At 37.1% G+C, this 18,992-nt stretch overlaps 1 protein-coding gene across 1 annotated transcript in view; it reads right to left on the minus strand.

The window, feature by feature from the left end:
- LOC148822385 (nck-associated protein 5-like) overlaps positions 1–18,992 on the minus strand; it is a 131,562-nt gene that overhangs the window by 41,825 nt on the left and 70,745 nt on the right. The window contains exons 8-9 of the mRNA XM_088930520.1: positions 5,457–5,561; positions 1,177–1,365 (exon numbers count right to left, since the gene is read on the minus strand). Of these exons, the coding sequence (XP_088786646.1) occupies positions 1,177–1,365; positions 5,457–5,561 (294 nt within the window). The remainder of the gene's footprint in view (positions 1–1,176; positions 1,366–5,456; positions 5,562–18,992) is intronic.

The following is an 18,992-nucleotide window of genomic DNA, read 5'->3' on the forward strand; positions in this document are numbered from 1 at the left end:
TTAAAGGCAGCTAGCAGAGACACACTGCAATGATTCCACACATTTAAACTTTGAAGGCTGAGAAGATTTGATGTTATATAAGTGTATTCTATAGAGAGAGATTTTTTGAAAGAATGAATTTTAAATTTTCAAAGAATAGAGCTGAGATTGTTTGAACCAGAACTCAGTACCCATGTTAGATGTTATTTGCAGTTTGAATGCACATAACTTGTGCACATAAAGTAACTGAATTTTTAGATACTGTTTTAATGCGTGTAGCATACTGTATATTAAGGTAACAACAACAATTTTTACATTTGGACTTACGCTAAGATAGGGAATGTTCAAACAATTCAACGTAAAATTAACTACAGTTATTTTTTTACATGCCTCCTTGGGCTCGGATAGGGAGTTACATTAAAAAATCAATAATTCTAATGATATATTTAAATAAGAAGCCCAGAGAGAAAGAGTATTAAGAGAAAATGATGGTGCTGTTGCTTTAACGATTTCAACTCTCATATTATTTACTTCAGCTGAGATGTCTCAGACATCATTTGCACACACAGACACGCTAAAAAGAACTCAGTGTTCCATCTCTCTCTGCTTGCTGCAACCTGTTTTAATGCTGAGGGATCCTTTTCAGAATTGACATCTCCTCATATTGTGTTCCGTGGGTCAAAGATATGTATTGCTGTTCACAGCTTATGGCAGTGCTAAACTGCAAATCTGATACATTTCGGATTTACTTTTGTTTTCAGATACAGGAAGAACGTACTGGCTTCAGCTGTATGCCACCTCAACTGCTCTTTGAGCTAGTAAACAAAACTTTTGAAAACATCCAGTATAAATAAAATAATGTCTAGTGCTAAGTATCTGTTAATTTATATATATATATTCTGCAGCAGTATTTATGTAGTTTTATTGCCAGTTCACCATGGCTGTATATCACACATGGCAAACCATATGGCTTCAGACATACACTTTACTAAATTACAAGAGATAACACAATGGAGCACTTTAATTAAACATAACACATCTACATTTGTCACCAAGATCTACTACATAACCTCTCTCATCTTCATTGAAATCTGTTCATTTTGGCCATAATCCATTATACCAAGGCAAGTTTTTGACTAACTACCCTAAAAATTAAATGGATAATTATAAAATGATCTGCAAAATGAATGCCTTTACCATTTTGCTGCAAGATTTTCCATCATTCCACGTGCAGGAACCACTGGAGTATTCGCTGCAGGCACTTGACAGGGATAGTTCACTGCTGCTACAGCTGCTGCGAGGGTAGAGTTGAGTAGGTACTGTCAAACTTAATTGACTCTGGCATTTCATGATGGAAATTCCAGGTTTTACATTCTGCTGGGATTCCTGCAAAAACACATAGAGATGTAATTATCCTTTTATACCTAAAAGAGAGCACACATCCCTTTGCCGTTTGGAATAAATTAAATTAATTTGTGAAGCAATTGCTGAAAAACAAACAAAATAACACAGAAAATGAGGTGGTCGTCCCCCCAGTACATTGGAGTACTGCTGTATACACAGATAGTCCATTTTAAATTAGGCACAATAGTGACTGCTCCTACAACACTTGACAGGTCATTGTGGTTCACAACCCAAGGAGAATAACATGTAACACTTAGATTCCAAACTATTCCTTTTAGCATGTTCCCTGAAGTGCTCAGGCTTTCAATAAATCAAACATATCATGTTTTGACAACAAACTAAGAAAACTGTCCTTGAAAAACAATGAACTCTCTAAATTTGATACTTTAAATTGAATTAAAAATTCAGCATGATCTCACAGCATTCTCCTAGGGAAATGTCTTTAATGTCAGGCAATGTTCTCTATTTTACTCCATATATACAATCTTTTATACAGAAGGTATAAAGTTAGATTTCTTTTTTTCTCTCTAATATCCTTGGCAAATTAATTATTTCACATCCAAATCCCCTTTCTAAGGGAAATAATGTAGAAAAGATGCTACAGCTTTCCATTCACTGATTTGTCTGACTGGTGATCCCTATAGCTGTATGTACTGTAAAGGGGATTTACATCTATTAGATCTACCTTGGAATCAGATGAAAAATAAAACGTTTTTTAATTCTACACTTTGTGCAGTAGAATTGGACAGTTCATATTGGCATTTAAAAAAAATATAGGATCAAATTATATCATTATATTATAAAATTATAAGACACCTTTTCATGTCGGGCAGGCAAGCTGAAGAGCAAAAAGCTCAATCATTCAATATTATATCCAGGTGAAATTGATGCCATTGATTAAATGACACACATTATTAAATATGGACTTGTGCAAGAGTGCAGTCAGCCCAGACTGATTGAGCACTACTAGGGTGCTGCTCAGTAGCTACCATAATAAAGCATTGGACTAGCATGGACGAAGGCCAAAGTGGACACTTCACTACACTGAGGAAATCAATATGCATTGGTCGTAATCAGTCAGAGAAAGCATGTGGCATCTGTGTCTGGTATTGTAAGCTCAATGAGTGAGAGTGTTTGTGTGTTAATCCTGCACAGAAGGACGTGTGTGGAATCACATCTTAGTACCCTTAGGAAGATTATAGGCTCAGTTTTACTCATGGACGCACTGAGTTTTGGTGCCAGTATTGGAGCTCTCATCAGATATGGAGAAGGCAGCAGCCTCAGATTATAGTTATCTAAGCTGAAACCAATTAGCCAGGTGCCTGCTGTTATCCTGCTGGTGGGCAGTGACACACATTGGCACAGGGTCATCTGTTGAGACTTATCTGGAGAGCAGTTTCTGTTGACAAGGACTGGGACCATGCAGTCTGGACTCTAAATGATTCTAAGGAACCGCAGACAATAAATAACAGAAAGACATCAGAAATCAAAACTTTGACAGGCCTATTCCTTCTTTCCCCCATCAATCTTCGTTATATTTCTGCGTGGGTATCCACATATTTTAGAGCTAAATCGCTTCACTTTTATTAAAGTCAAAACTCGAGCAAAAACTTAATTTACAACATTAAGTGGATGATGAAGAGTGAATGATTAATGCAACACCTAACCTATCTATCTGCCAATACATGCGGTGCCGTGTCACTGTTTTTTTCTTGAAAATGAAGTGATGGTGAAGGAGATGAATAACAGTGTCACAATTAGGAGATTAACCAGAAGAATGAAACAATAAGAATTACCCTCTGAGAAGAAAGCAAATGATGCCGCACAACCTCAAATTATAATATATATGAGACGTTTAAACAGGATATTGCAGCCACTCTGGAACACTGGTTAATTCTGATGGTTGAAAGCATCTAAGAATATTGCATGTCAATACTGTCAATACAGGAAAAAAGTGCAGAATTTTGCAAAACTAATTTAAACTAAAACGTATATAAATATATGAGAATACATCATCAGCCCAATTGTTGAGTTGATGGAAAATATTGAAGGGTTTCCAGAATAACTCAACATCTTATTATATTTTGTTTTTGTTTTGCTCTGAAAAGAAATATTGATTCAACTTGCTCCTAAAATAAAAAAAATATATATATAATTTTAGGACAAATAAACGAAAGCCACTCTGCCAAAAGTCAGAGCAGTCAAAATATTTCAATGGTCCAGGAATCAATATAGGCTTTGCAAAACGTCTGCTGTCTGCTGTGGGTTTGTCTTTGCAAAAACTGCTAATCTGGAGACGGTAAGACCTAGATAACACCTGCAGTTTCTAAAGGCTTAAGTACTGTAAAATGTGACTATATATCATATCATCAATAAAACCAGGCGACATTATAGGTTTCCTGGGCATTCAGTTTTGATTTACATGCATTTGCAAAAGTACAGAAATGCACATTCTGTTGGCAGCAAGGTTAAAGACAATAAAAGAAGAGCAAGTATATTCTGACAACTGCATTATGGTAAAAACATTATAACAGATGAGGCACTATACTGTAGGTTGGACAAGTTAAATTAATTTAGAAAAAGCTAGAGGGAAAATCTACCGAGAATGAAACTTCCCCCATCGCAGTCTAATTTCAGTTTCCTACTGTATCTACTTCAGTTCCTTATAGAAGAAACTCTCCGATCTACAGCAATCCATCTTTGTGTCAGCATTGGACAGCTGATCCTCTCTGCCCATGCAGTTTATTGACAGCCCATGTTTGCCTTTGGAGCACTAGTAGTTATCACCATTCTCCAAAAGCGATTTTGGTTGACTGTGACTAAAGGCTGGCTCCGAGCAAGAGTGTAATGAAGAACAGATAGCATTTTACAGCTAGAGTTTTGTATCACAGTTTTATTTATTGAGTTGGATTAAAAGAAATTGCATGGCTGTGTGATTTTTTAAATGGCCTAACATTCTTGGTTAATATACCTTTTAAGCCTTAACCTTAGGGCAGCCTATGTGGTTTCTGTAAATTAGGTGTTTCAGAAACTAAAGACCAAACAGCTGTATGGTCTTCTGTGACTAAAGGGTTAAGGGACAACTATAACTGTTTAGTGCTCTTTTCTTAACTGAATTAGTTTAATGCTATTTGCCTAAAAGTAAAATGCTAAATCCATTTTAATATCTACTCTTTACTTTTTCAACGACTAGATATTTATATTATATTATATTATATAGTATTCATATTACATAAATGTTCATAAATGCATACACTATATATATTGTTTAATTTCCCAATATACAGGATATTTTTTTAAAGGTGACAGCACAGCATAAATCTTTATATAATATTTATGCTACAGTACATGGCCTCTCATTAACATAAAAACTTGCATATCCAGGAATGCACTGCGTTAATCACATGCCCATATTTTTAAAACACAGTTTAATATCACACCAATAAAAAGAATTATGAAATCAGTACCAAACAAGTAGGTTTCAGCTTGCATGTGTATTTTAAACATGACAAAGGAAACTATTAACTGACAAAGGACAGTGGGAAAATGCTCAAAAGAGTGAAACAAATCTCATCCCTTCTTCCATAAAGAAGGACTGTCAGCAACTCTTAATAAAAAAGACACACTGCCTTTTTTGCCTTAACAACACAATGCTTACCCCCTTACTCAACCTCCCCACTTTGGAAAAAATGCTGAGTGCATGAATTTTTTAAAAGTTCATACATAATATATCATAAACGTAGGATGAGTAATACTCTACATTGTCTTTTACAAAAAAAAAGCTTCTTGGACATTTTTTTTCAGAGACGATGAGCTGTAATCAATACTCAAAACAGTGTTCTTGGAATATGACTTAGATTTATTTCTCTTTGTGCAAAGTGACACTTTCTGCTTGCACTATCAGCTGGGGACGTGATATTGAATTTCAGAGGCGGGAGGGAGAAAAGTATTTTAATCTCTAGTAATGTTTTCTGGGGAGGAGTGCCATTTTTCATTTGTGATACCTTCACAGTATTTTTTAAGGTATCTAAAAGAGTTAACTGTTAAATAAACAACAAAGAAATGTGTCTCACGTGAAGTGGAATTTCTGGAATTCGGGGCTGCAGGAAACCTTTACTTCTCTCTGTTTCCAACAGTAGATCTCCAGATGACAAATCCATGATTCGAGAGTGTAGTTTCTAGACAAAATATAACACAAAAGGAAAAAATGATATTTCATTTAAAAAATGCAATCCAAAATCAAGGATATAATGTCAGCTGCAATAACTTCAATACTACTGGATTAAAGTAGGCAACACAAGAAAACTCTTAAAATCAGGAATGATTACATAACAGATCCTTTCTTAGGGGATACTTTAAACTACATTAATAAATCTTAAAGAGAAAAGTCTGGCATTTTCAAAAGTATTCAACAAGTGCAAGTAAGGATAGCTGTGTCATTAGCATTCTTAAAATAGTCTGAATTGTTAACCTTCCAATACACTGCAGCTGTTTTAGATGAGATTGCTTCAGACGCAATGTGTGAGTTTAAAAGTGACCCTTTTCTAAATAGCATTGATCTTGTGAAGGGTTTCCTTACATGGGTTTTAACTCAAAGTCATTAATGTCATCTGTTAGGAATAATTAATGTGAATAGAAAATAATTGCATTGGGGAGTTAGGGACTTCAAGGATTTTTTACATTAATATTCACACAGTATTTGATTATATACTCTATTCTTTATTTCTATTGCACTCCAGAGGAATACTAAACCAAATGCATTTCCACATATTAATCTGCAGACTAATTACCAATGGATTCTCTGTGTATTTCTTCAGATCTGCTTAACTGCAAATATAGTATAATAAAACACATGATTTATGAAACTATACAACTCCAAGGGCACATTTAGTGCTGGTTTGTAGATTTTTTTGGTCTTCAAATCTTGGTTCCCATAAAAAATCTTTAAAATACAATAAAGAAAGCAGAGACAGTAGCTCAAGTGTTCGTTGACTCAAGGCATGAAGGTCTGATTACAGCCTGAAAGTGTTTTTTTTATAGAAATTAAAGTGACCTTGAATAACTTCCTAACTGCATTCAAACAATACTTCTGTAATCTGAAAGCAAGAGGCTAACCAGACACTACAGTAACCAGTGGTTGAAAAAATATGAATAGCAATATGGTCTATTGTTTCTCTTTTTTTCAACCAACTATAAATTATTTTTCTCTGTCTGGCTAAATGACAATTCTTTGTTGTATGGCACAAGTAGTTTTGTGAGTATACAGTACGCATATTACAGTTGGCAATACAAAAAAGCACTTGATTATTTGAAGGTTTAAACACCTGCCTTTGCTGAATATACTGTATACTGCAGTAAATAATTTGGAACTATAATCCAATGTGTTGGATTTTGTCCAGACCTTTTGTGTCCAGAAGGTAACAGGACCAATAAATCGACTCATTAAATCTGGTTAAGATGCATGTGGTAGACCTAAAGAAATTGCAGTTTATAGTGCGAGGTGTTTTTTACAGTATAACCTTTGATGCTTCCAGGAGCTTATCAAATCCAGTGCATCACACGCTTCTTACAGAAACAGTTGGGGACTGTTTTGCACACATCTTCAGGCAGTTTAGAAATAATTGAAGCATAAAGATTTTTTTTTTCTTTTTTAATGACAGAACAACTCATAACTGTCTTTAAATAGAGTTGGAGGCAAAAGAATACAAAAGGGCAAGATAGCAAGCCCTCCAGACACATGAAAAACCACATCTCTCAGCTCACACTGCAAAAAGGGCTCCATATGTTGCTGCACATTCTCCTGCCTTGCTCCAAGGCTTTCTACCATCAACAGTGTGAATATCTCTAATAACTGACAAGCAATATCACAAGAAAAAGGAGAAGTCTCTGACAGTTGAAAGGCAGAGTCCTCAGGGCCAGGGTCCGTCTACACAGATTCATCTGCCATTTCCAGAACTTCTTAATAAGATGAGAGGTTTGGAGCATTTCCTCTTGTCTGGTCCCATGCAAAGCGCAGAGAATTTCAAAGTACTGCATGGTGATGAATGCAGTTAACAAAACAAATCTGCAACCACCTTCAAAATAATCACATCATGCTTCCTTCAGACTTCGAAGTCTTGTTACACTTCATTGCAGATGATAGCATCAAACAATTGGAAGAGTACTGTGATTCAGAGATGAAGAGATGTAGGAAAGCATTCGGCTTGAATTTCATAAATCTCACAGGGCATAAAACTGTGAGGTATAGCATTAGACAGGATTTGGTGCATAAGCATAGACAGCAATATAATCTATCAGGATCTGACTGAGAAGGTTACTGCTTTCATCAAGTTTGTTTTATTAGCTCCCGTGCAATCCCATAGGACTTATTAATTTTTATCAAAGGGCTTAAATTGCCACTAGATCAAAAAACATTTGATTGTGTCATCTTTAATATTTTTTGTCTCAAAACTGATCAGTAATTGCCTTTGTATTGTGTTTTTCCTTTCCAAGTTCGGTAGATAACTAACATTAACTGTTCATTTTTATATAAAGGACAATGTCAAACATTTTGATTAATCATGCAAAAAATATGTTTGTATGATCCGAAATTCGTAAAGTTTAAAAGAAAATTCTGCATCACTTTGTTACAATGCATTTCTACACAATTATAAACAATGCTTTTGCAGATTTCACAAATACATTCATCCACTTTCTAATAGCTTCTTCTAATTCAGGGCTGTGGGTAGCCAGAGTCTGTCCCTGCGTGCAACAGGCACATGGCAGGTTCAATCCTGGACAAGACGTCAGTCCATCTCAGGGTCCCAAATATAACTCACTTGAATTCTATGTTTAATGGAATCTTTCTTATGAGCAATAAATTATTTATTAAAGCTTCCTAGCTAAATAAAATTTTGGCATCAGTAAAACTCCCATTTTTATTACTGCTGATGAGCCAGAAACAGACCAACAGAGAAAGGAGTGCAATTTAAGGCACAGCGAAGTGGTGTTTAGGACTGCTTCATGGCACTCCTGAACACCACTGGCACTCCTGGTCTTGGGTTCAAACACATTCTGCGTTTACTCTGCTGTCATGTGTGTTTTTGTTCATACTCTGGTGTCCACCTGCAGTTCAAAGACATACTATCTAGGTTAAATGGTTAAATACTATCTAAATAGGTTAAATCCTTTCTCTCAATCTGTCCAGTGTGTGTGTACCCTGCAGAGGACTGGCTTCACATCCAGGGTGTGTCCTGCTTTGCACCCAATGTCTACCAGGTTAGGTGACCCTGAATCAGACTAAGTGGGTATTGAAAATATAAGAATGTTGTGAATTAAGCAACATATTAATTCAAATAAATTGCCATAGACTTTCTCCTGTAATGTTAAATATCATCCCTGCTTGACTTCCATCCTGAAGTCCTACAGTAGCTATTCCAGTTCAGAACAGACGCCTCCCTTTGCCTTTGCTTTTCTAATCATAGTCAACCACTTACTCAGAATTTAAAATCAAACATCTTTATTGTGCTCATAATATACTGTACCTCTTTGCTCTTTTACACACTCTCCAATTATCATCCACTTGAATGCTAAGCGCTGACAAGGACACCCTGACATAAGGTCCCTGCTTTGCAAATCAATTCTTATGAAAACGGAAAGCTTAATCTCTAATAAGAATGATGAAATCTGCTCAGTTAAATTATGCGCTTGGCTCTTTAGGATCTGACTTGCTGTCAAAACTACACAGCTGAATGAAAAACACTGCAGAAGATTACAAACCAGTTATCTGTGGCACTCACAAGAAAAGAAACTCTAGAGCTCTGAAAAATAATCAACAAGCTCTTATGGAAAAATAATATACAAGGAAAATGAATTGAAAAGTAAGGATAATAGATTATTGTATATGCATTTAGACACACTAAATGTAATGAACCCACTCGTTTGCCAAAATGTACAGTAGAACTGTGACACTGGCATTTAATACATTATTTTTAAATTCAGAAACATACTTGTGGACTTTTTAAAAAATAAATATTACGCTTATGAATATCATGCTTACTTAGTATAAAATAGAATAATAGTACTCTAAACACAGCAGGATGCAAAATTATAAGCAACCGTACTGATTTTTCAACCTTTTCTAGCTCCCTCACAAAAAGCAAGTAATCACAGGTTTATATAAGACATGAATCTCTAATTTTAAAGAAACCTATAAAAGCTCCTTGAGCTCCAGTTAAGTGAAATTATTTCCTGGTGATTACTAGCTAGCAAGTGCAAACTGAGCAAAATCCACCCTTCTTTATATACTTTAAATATATATTTATATTTATAATATATATATATTTATATAGTTCCTTCTAGCTGTAATAACATTCAAGTCAGCACAGTGGGTACAAATGTCCTGTGCAAAACTAAAATATTTTTTAACTTGCTACCTCTGGTTCTCCTTCTAATTTGGACACAGTGAAAACCCCATGGCTAAGTACGAAATGATCTAAAAAAAACTTCATTCTAAAACCTCAGAGTGTCATACTAGGCAAGTCAATGAAACTGCAATAAAGATTAATTAATCAGCAAATCACATCGCCTGTGAAACTCCCTGGGCCCCGTTTCTACTGTTCAAAAACTTTGCTTGAATTGTTTTTCCTCTGGGAGCGGCTTTTATCGTTCTCCTCAACTTTTTCTTTGTTTTTTTTTTATCTTTCAGGTGAGCACTTTCTCTTCTTAAGGTTTAAAGACCCATTTCTAAGTGCATCTCCCCCTGCATCTTCGTGTCTATTTGTTGGATTGACTGGAAGCTAAGATCGTGTAATGGCAACCCTTAGGAAACAGGGGATCTTCACTTGGCCATGCAACCTGAAACGGCAGCCTAGCTGATATCACAGCCTGCTGGCAGCATCAGCTGAAGAGATGAGGGGTTATTTCTGTCTCCACAGCCATCAGTGCCGAACACTTTCTCTCCAGATGGCCTAATAGGAGCCCACTTACTGTGTTTTGTCCAATTTTTTTTTTTTTTTTATGGGTTATGCGCACCAAATTCAAGGTTGCATCTTGCATGTATTAACCGCATTCCTCTTGGGAACAAAAACTAAAGTGAAGCCAGACCAGCAGAGATGATGGGCTACTTACAGAAATACAGAAAATCATTACCAGTTCATACCAGTAGTGATCTTTATTTTACATTCTGCTTTAGTGGTTTTTAGAAAGTTCACGAATGGTAAACTTCACATTAGTGACAGTGGCTGATGTCTTACATAAGAGTTTGGTTTTGGAAACCGTTCAGTGAGTCAGCTTATGAGCCATGTGTAAATTTACTGTTTCATATCTTGATGGCAGTAGGATCCCTTCCTGTCCTATTCTATGTCCTGCTTAGCTCACATTATATCTATATAAAGCTTTATTCTGCAATAAGATAAAAACGAATTCAGGAGTTAAACAGGATGTAAAAATAAAAATGTCTTGGATTAAATAATGGAAATATGAGAAAGTGCTATTTTAAGTGTTCCTTTGCAGCTGTAAATAGTTCCCACGTTTCTGTAAAAAATTATACAAATTGGAATTTCTCATTAAATTGCAGTGGATTTATGAAAAGTCACACTTGGCATACCTTTAACATAGTTTTGCTACTGTTTTTGGGCTAAGTTGAGTGTTACTTAACCCGAGGAGTGCCTCTATTGCACTTATTATATGGAGTTACATTTTTTTCTTATTGTTTATTGCTGATCATTCTTAATTGGGGTATTTTGTCTTATTATCTGCATGGAGAAACCTGCTGAAAAAGCAAGAACGAAATAAACTTTGTCTCCCTCATGCAACTCCACTTCCCATCAAACTCCAATAACTGTCATTCATAGCATTTCTTTTTGCTGCGTCAGCTTCAGGCTTTGCAATTAGGTACTACCCACCAAGCGTAATTTGCATTTTGTTACACCGATAACTGTCATTTGGGAACATAAGAAAACAATAATGACTTTACACAAAGGCCTCAAAGTACTTCAGACAGATTCAAGCTCAAAGCTCAAATCCAGACTTACAGGTTAGGTCAGGCAAATGCAGCATTTTCCTGTCAGAAATGGGAATACTGTACCTGTTGTGATTTTATGTTTGTATTCCCTTGGCAAGTAATAAGATTCTTTAATTATATTTAACAAAGATATCAAAATTACTCTCCATTCCCAAAAAGATAAGGAAATGAAAACTTAAGGCATAAAAACCATTTACAAAATGCAAAATGCAAGTCCAGAATGCAGTGTTTTGGAGTAAGAGGGGTCTGTACCCCACTTTCTCTGAAAGGTTGCAGAAATGTCTTAAATTGTACTGTTCTTAATGAAAAACACATTTCCAGGCATTGCAAATCTGTACTATTAGATAAATGGATAGATTTTTCTCTTTGTAGAGTCACAATAAATCTACTGTTTATTTAACAGTACAGTTTTAGAATATGCTTGGATATGAGACGGAAAATCGCTAAAAGTTTGATCTGAAGTACTGAAAGATTATACATGAGCAATGGCTGGCAGGCTGTTCTCGTGGGCAGGAGCTCAAAGCTGATGAAAGCCTCTTCAGATGGCATGTCTGCCTACACCATGTCTGCTGATGATCCCATAGGAACTGGCAAGGAACAGCAAGGTTACTGACCAAGAAAATCTAGCTCATTTCTTCAGAACAAGATTCAGTTGTTCACATGATATGATAATATTGTGACGCCAAGGCCATTATTACATAAAAATACAGAACCTATATAACAGTGTATTTTAGAAATAAGACAACCCACATATACTGTACAGCTTTGCCTTTGCCTTGGTGAAGTCTGAAACCTCTGTATATGGATTACACTCTCTCACTATCACCATGATGAGTGCAGAACTTCCTGTGCTGGGGTTTGATCATGGCTGCTCACAGGTCCACACATCATCACTCCCTAGATACTGGACAGTAGACTGTTGTTTGGGAAAATGGCTCGGACTCCCATCGTAAGAGATTTCAGTGCTATCCACAATCCAAGGGGGTTACATCAGCTTCTGTAGCAGGCGTAGTACCAAATGAGCCCTGACATACTGCCCTTATGAGAGCTATGTGTTGTTTAACAACACAGTAATGACCATTAACACAGAGGCAGGTCACACCTTAATTGCTTAAATTAGAGAAAAAAAAAACAAGTTTTCAAATTGGCACACCTTTCCTATCAGTCCCCTGACTTTAACTCTGCCAGGATAATTTGCTAAAAGAGTAAAAGGAAAGCAGTTTTGTCACCGTCGTCATCCCTCCTCTAGAGGGCACTCTGACCTTTTATTATTAGTTGTATTATTACGTGCGCCTGTCTCTTGTTTAACCCGTCACTATATAAGTTACAGTATGTGCCTTCTAAGCTCTGGGCTCAGTATTGGAAGATGGACTCCCGGACCAGGAGAGACTCGACGGCATAGGCTTCACCACGGCGTCCTGACCGTCTGAGTCCAGAGCTCTGAGCGCCTGGCCTAGTCATCGTGTTTTTAACTTCCCCGTTCCTGTTCCGGTTCTGACCCGGTTCCTGTTTTTAACTGTTTGTCTTGGATTGATCTCCCGGCTACCTGGATTTTGGACTGCGCCCTGTTTTTCCCTTTTGGACTCCCACTAGACTTGTTCGCCTGCGCTCCCCCTCGCACCTGGATCACCGTCGGCACCGCCCCCTGTCTGTCCTCCCATCCATTCCTCTCCGTGTTTTTCCCTATGTCCTTCTCCAGTCTCTTCCAGATTACACCTGCATAGGGTCCTAAATACGTACTACATGGGAGTCAGGACCATCTCCCGTGACAGTTTGCAACCAGCACATACTACGAGGTGGCTATAGTTGTATACGCAGTAACATAAGGTAAAGATACCTCAACTTGTGTGACAGAATGCCTAGGATGTGTACAGCTATGATTGTTGTCAAGGGTGTGCTTTTCTGAGAAATGCCTGGAGAAGAAAGAAAACAAAATCTCCTCTGCTTTGGAGAAGATCGATGCGTTTTTGAAAATTCAATAATTCATGAAAAACTGTCCCCTTCTTTGTATTTCAGTGAGATTGTAAAGGGTGTCCCCATAATTTTGACTGCCAGCATATACAGTACAGTATAATACTGTATGTAAAGGAGACATGAAGGCTGAGGAATACACATTGCTGTCACTACTGACACAGCTTATTGTGTACTTCAGTAAGCACCTACCTCTTGTTCATGTCACAAAGCGCCAGAAATCATCTAAAAAAATTAGGCAGGCCTCAATAAGATCTCGTTATTGACAGAAACATTGATCGATGTTGGCTCCAACAGAATTGGAAGCTGCAGATCAATTCCCTTATTAGATTCTTTCTCACTGCTGTCACGATCATTTTATCACACAGGTTGCTGCTATCAAAAGCTGCCTTATCATGTTATAAAGTGTTAGAGTTGCTGCTTTGGCTATACAGTAGCATCAGGTCTGTGTCTCCGATTTTCAGACAAGGAAGGCAGCAAAGATACACTTAAACCCACATAATCAGGACGAAGCCCTCTGCCATTCAGGCAATTTTGTAGCAATCAGCCTGTTTGAATAAGGGAATATTAGGCTCAGTAATGAGTTTATGATGAGAGGGACTGCAATACTATCATGCCTAAAGAGAAGCTTATGCTCTACCAAAAGCAACCAAAAAAAAGAAACTTGTGGAGTTCATTGCTATTTCCTGCTTTTTATTATCCTAATGAAACAGTATGTTAGCAATTTGTTGCTCAGTTATGAGGCAATTATGACTTTATAGCACATTAGTCTTTAAATCATCCGTGATTAAGGTGCTGCAACAATTTACTTTAGGTACTTTCATCAGCGTTTATATGTACAGTAAGTGAACTGCAGGTAACTTATATTATTTAACACAAGCACAAAAAAAAAACAGGGTGTCCTTTTCATTCAGTTAATGGTTCTAGGGAGGTAGCTTCACAGCACTATACTGTAAATAACCTGTCAATTTTAACAATGAGGCATGGCATATCTTTGTAGTAAAATATTCATATTGAAGGTATACAATAAACTTTACTGTAAGTCACATGAGCTCAGGGGATTCAGTGTCCTATCTGTAAATTATTTCACTCCTTTTAACCAAAAATACATTCCCTTTGTAACCGCTTTAATATGAAATCAAGTTTTTGATTTTGATTGCTTTAAGTATTATTAAAAATGTAGAATAATCATGCCAGATATACTGTACAGTATCTAGAACTAAACATTAAAATGGGAAAGATGTATTGTAATACTGTATACTCCTTTAGTAGCTCTCAAAGAAAAAAAAAGATTTATCCAATTGATTATTACTGATTATTAAACATTTCTTCAGTTTTACTTAATAATTTGAAAATGAAATAAATAAAGCCAAATGCTCTGAAACTAACGATAAAAACACATAAACTGAAATCCATCCATTTTCTGAACTGACATCATGGCCAGGGTGAATCCCACTCTGCGCCCGGGGCTTGCCAGAAGAGGCTCCGACCCCCCGGAGACCCTGAATTGGACGAAACGGTTCAAAAATGGATGGATCTTCTAAAATGAAACCTGCAAAATACTAACCTTAAGCAATTAATACATGAGACAAAAAACTAAATATCTACTATTTTACTTTAAGGAACAAACATATAATAGCAAGTTACAGAAACCAAAATTATCCTGCAGCTAGGATCACACCTTCCCCCTTCTCTTAATGACAGACTATTTTTCTTCTAAATTCTCTCTATTCATTGTAGATTTCATTTTACATCTCTCTACACCTATCCTATCTTCACACCTCTTGACTGGCCTCTCTTTCTGTCCCGTGCTCCCGCCTCTCACTCCTCCTCCCTCCCAACCTTTGTTCTCCCGCTACTTTACCTTTGCCTACTGCCCTGTCTCTCTCACACCTGAAGAAGGCTCCACGGCCGAAACGTTGTGTTTCTTTCTTCTTTTTTCAGCATGGAATAAACCTATTTCTTGTTCCTTTAATAGCAAGTTAGTAGGTCTGGGGATTTTATACTATGTACATTAAACATGTGTCCAAAGATAATTTTTAAAAATAGACATATATTTCTCAAATACAAGATTACAGACATTTCTAAGTGAATATTTGATATCTTTATTATTCTCATTATGAACGTTATTATCAATAATAACAACGTACTGTATGTGAGTGATTAATTACTTTTTGATGTGGTTCATTACTGTACATGGGCTCTGTCCCCAAAAACACGTCACCACCTCTTTTGTCTCTATTTAACTGCGTTTGGGAGTGAACTGCAATTGCTGAATACCCCCACTCCTACGCCTGCCGCTACTGGTGCCTCCCTACACATTTCCAATCCAATTGCCCCTAAAGTGAAGTCAGACAGCTATGACGGAAGCGCTGAGCGACAAGGATTTGATTCGGTACTTCCAGTCACCATCACACCTCCACTGGCACCACGGACGCACGCTGTAGTAAACTCCATTTCCATTTCCAGAATCCACTGACAACACTGCACTCCACAGCAGCGAAATATTAGCACTCTGATTGAAGGCCTGCATATGAAAACCATTTCAGACCTGTAAATGCTAATAAAAGATCTGCAGATGTCTGAACATGAATGCTATTATTAAGTTCCAACCTCTGTACCTAAGGCAAGGAGTAGAGCCACTGGAGATGAAACTGAGACGCTTCCAAATCAATATTGTTCCAATAAGATGGGCAGTTATACTATTTTTGGTAGTTTGAAACCTATTGGCTTCTTTCTTACAAGTAACTCCATCCTCTTAAGTGTTTTGAAAGGTAAAGAGCTTCCGACATACAGTAAATTGTTATCCACTGGAGTCAAGAGAAGAATCATCAGGGTCTAAAGATACATGGAAAACAAAATATAAAATACAGCAACCTGCTTTAAAGTGCATTGCCCGCCCATAATCTGAAGTGTTATTCTAAATGATGGAGTCTGCATGTTTTTCCTGGTTCTTTTCTTTATCTAGTGTGTACAAACAAGAGTTAAAAAATAAAGCGTATTTGCTGCCTGGGAATTACCTAGTCTAAATCATTTTCTTGTACTTTGCGATAAAACTCATTTTCTCTCTGTTTTCTCTTTTATTTTCTCTCGACTCCAAATTGGATTTCTGAAGCCTAGAGTACAAAAAAGATAATAAATTGGATGTCTCATAAAGCCCATTTAAAAAAAAAAATTTAGAATAAAGAATTACATAGGGAAATAAACTCTTAACATTGAACAACAAAAACATTGTTTGCCTGCAGGCTTCTGGGCCACTTATTTTTCTATGACAGGACGGCTGTACAGTGTATTGGACTGGATGGTAATGATGCAGAAGTTTCAAAGCTTCGTAAAGGCTAATGTGCTGAATGCCAGGGAACAAGCCTGATGGTTTAATAATTCGCTGTGGAGCTTGGTGCCTTGCATTCTGATGGACCCTGACGATGACAGGTTTGAAGACACTGACAGCCGGCTGGCAGCAACAGGCAACTGTGAGCCGCCAACAGTCACACAACACCACCTCTTCATTACACACTGAAAGAAAGAGGAGCAGCTGGGTGGATTCTCTGCACAGTTGCCTCCTGATAAAAACTGCCCTTTTAGTCTCCATCCCGAGGCTGGGGGTGATCCCGGTAGGTACAGTAGGTCGGGCTGGCAACTGGTCCAGCTCTAGAGTGCCTGGGCCTGCTTTGACTACACTACTGGCTCTCCGTGACCCCCACATCTCGATCCTTGACCTGCCGCTCTGTGGCCAGCACTGCCTGTCCCACCCGCCTTCACCATTGGCTCTGGAGCTTGAGAGGACCTGTCACATGCCCCCGGAGGTGATGACTCTGAGAAACCTCCATACAGTCAGCTCAAGGCTTGTCCCAGAGAACTGCATTCTACAATAAACCCCGTATTCCTCCCCCTTATGGCTATAGTGTCTCACTGCTTCTTCCAGAGCAAAATCTCCATTAACTTTCAAAGTACCCACAGTGCTAACAAGACCTACTGTATGTTACTGTTGGAGAGGTGGGGTCTTTCATGATCAATTTTCGATTCTAGTTAATTATAAAGTAATTGCAGTTATGATGTCATTACAACTGTGGCAGTCACAAAAGGAAAGCCACCAATCAGCAATTACATTTTAGCGTTATTAGAACCAAATCAATTCTAGTGGCATATGCGCTTATTAAGAAAACCTTTTGAATAAATACTACACAATACATCACAACCTCACCAAATTACAGACAACAACAGCTCTCAGGAAAAAGGATTTTCAAAAGGAGATGAATAAGTGCAGTACTGCTACTAGTAGTACTATGACTAATAATAATATTATTAATAATAATAATAATAATAATAATAATAATAATAACAACAACACACCCCATAGAGTAAAACAGTTCCATAAGCCAAAGCTACTCTGCTCTCATAATGACCAAGTGGAGGAAAAAGTAGATTTAACAGTAACCTAACGATCAGAACCTACTTCATATTCGAAAAAGTCCTGAAAACTAAAGAAAAGATGAAGTCTCTTGGTTCCACAACTTGGAAACTTGGAATTCCTCACAGGAGACACAAAGAGCTCTCATTCATAAGATTACTTCCAAGCTTGTAGAATCCCCCAGATTTCCTAGGGCTTTATCCACTGGTCAGATAAGGAGGATAAGAAGGAATGTCTCTTGCCACAGAAGCCGAAGGGCACAAAATCAAGCCCAGTCGTGCCCTGGGCTGCCCCTTTCCATATGGGGACTGTAATGAAGCACAATAAAAGGAAATGATAGCATTAATGCCTTGAACTTTATTCTCGACTAGGCTTAAACTGGGAACCTCCCTCACAGGATTATACAAGTTAATTTCCATTCCTTTTCTTTCATGTATATTATACCTCTGGGTTTATCACTGTCAAGTGCCAGTGTTCATACTTCTGTTCCAACTTCTTTTGTTGGCCTCAAAGAAATTAAGGCAGGGGTTACACCGATCCAGCAGCTTGAACAATATAAACGTCTACATTATTTATTCACATGCCGAGCTCTAAATTAAAACACTGTCTTTTAAATTAATTGTCACTTCTATCAAAACAACATCACTGTTTTTTTATAAAACACATCAGGAGTCATTTTATCCTCTTTCTCCGGAGCCAATAAATCTGAATACATCTGGATAGAAACCGTTTAGAACAAGCATTTCAAATACTGTATATTACATTAATCAGTCATTTAGTACAGGAACAGTTAATATATGAAAGGCTTTCTGGGTTTCAGAAAGGTTTAATAGATTATGAATAGGTAAACTGTGTTACGTTTAGATAGAAAGATTAACTATGCTATTTCCTTTTTTCATTTACATACTGTACCTTATGGAAAAATATTTGTTTTCTTCTGACACATATAAAATGAATATTATATCTGACATCTGGAGAAAGCTGGTCTAGTTCAATTTCTTACATAATCCTTGTGTTACAAAAACATAAGCAGTAAACTATTTCTTAACACAAGAAACACAAAGCATTTCAACAAATTCTTTCTTGGATGATTCTGGATGGTCATTTGAAATGTAATTAGAATTTACAGACAGAACTGCTAATGATAATGAGGTCATTTCCTCAAAAGGACAAGCTCGCTTAACTACACTCAGAATTTCAAACAACCCTGATCTCTCTGACACC

This window comes from Atractosteus spatula, chromosome 13 (assembly GCF_055471065.1).
Source record: "Atractosteus spatula isolate fAtrSpa1 chromosome 13, fAtrSpa1.hap1, whole genome shotgun sequence".
NCBI lineage: Eukaryota > Metazoa > Chordata > Actinopteri > Semionotiformes > Lepisosteidae > Atractosteus > Atractosteus spatula.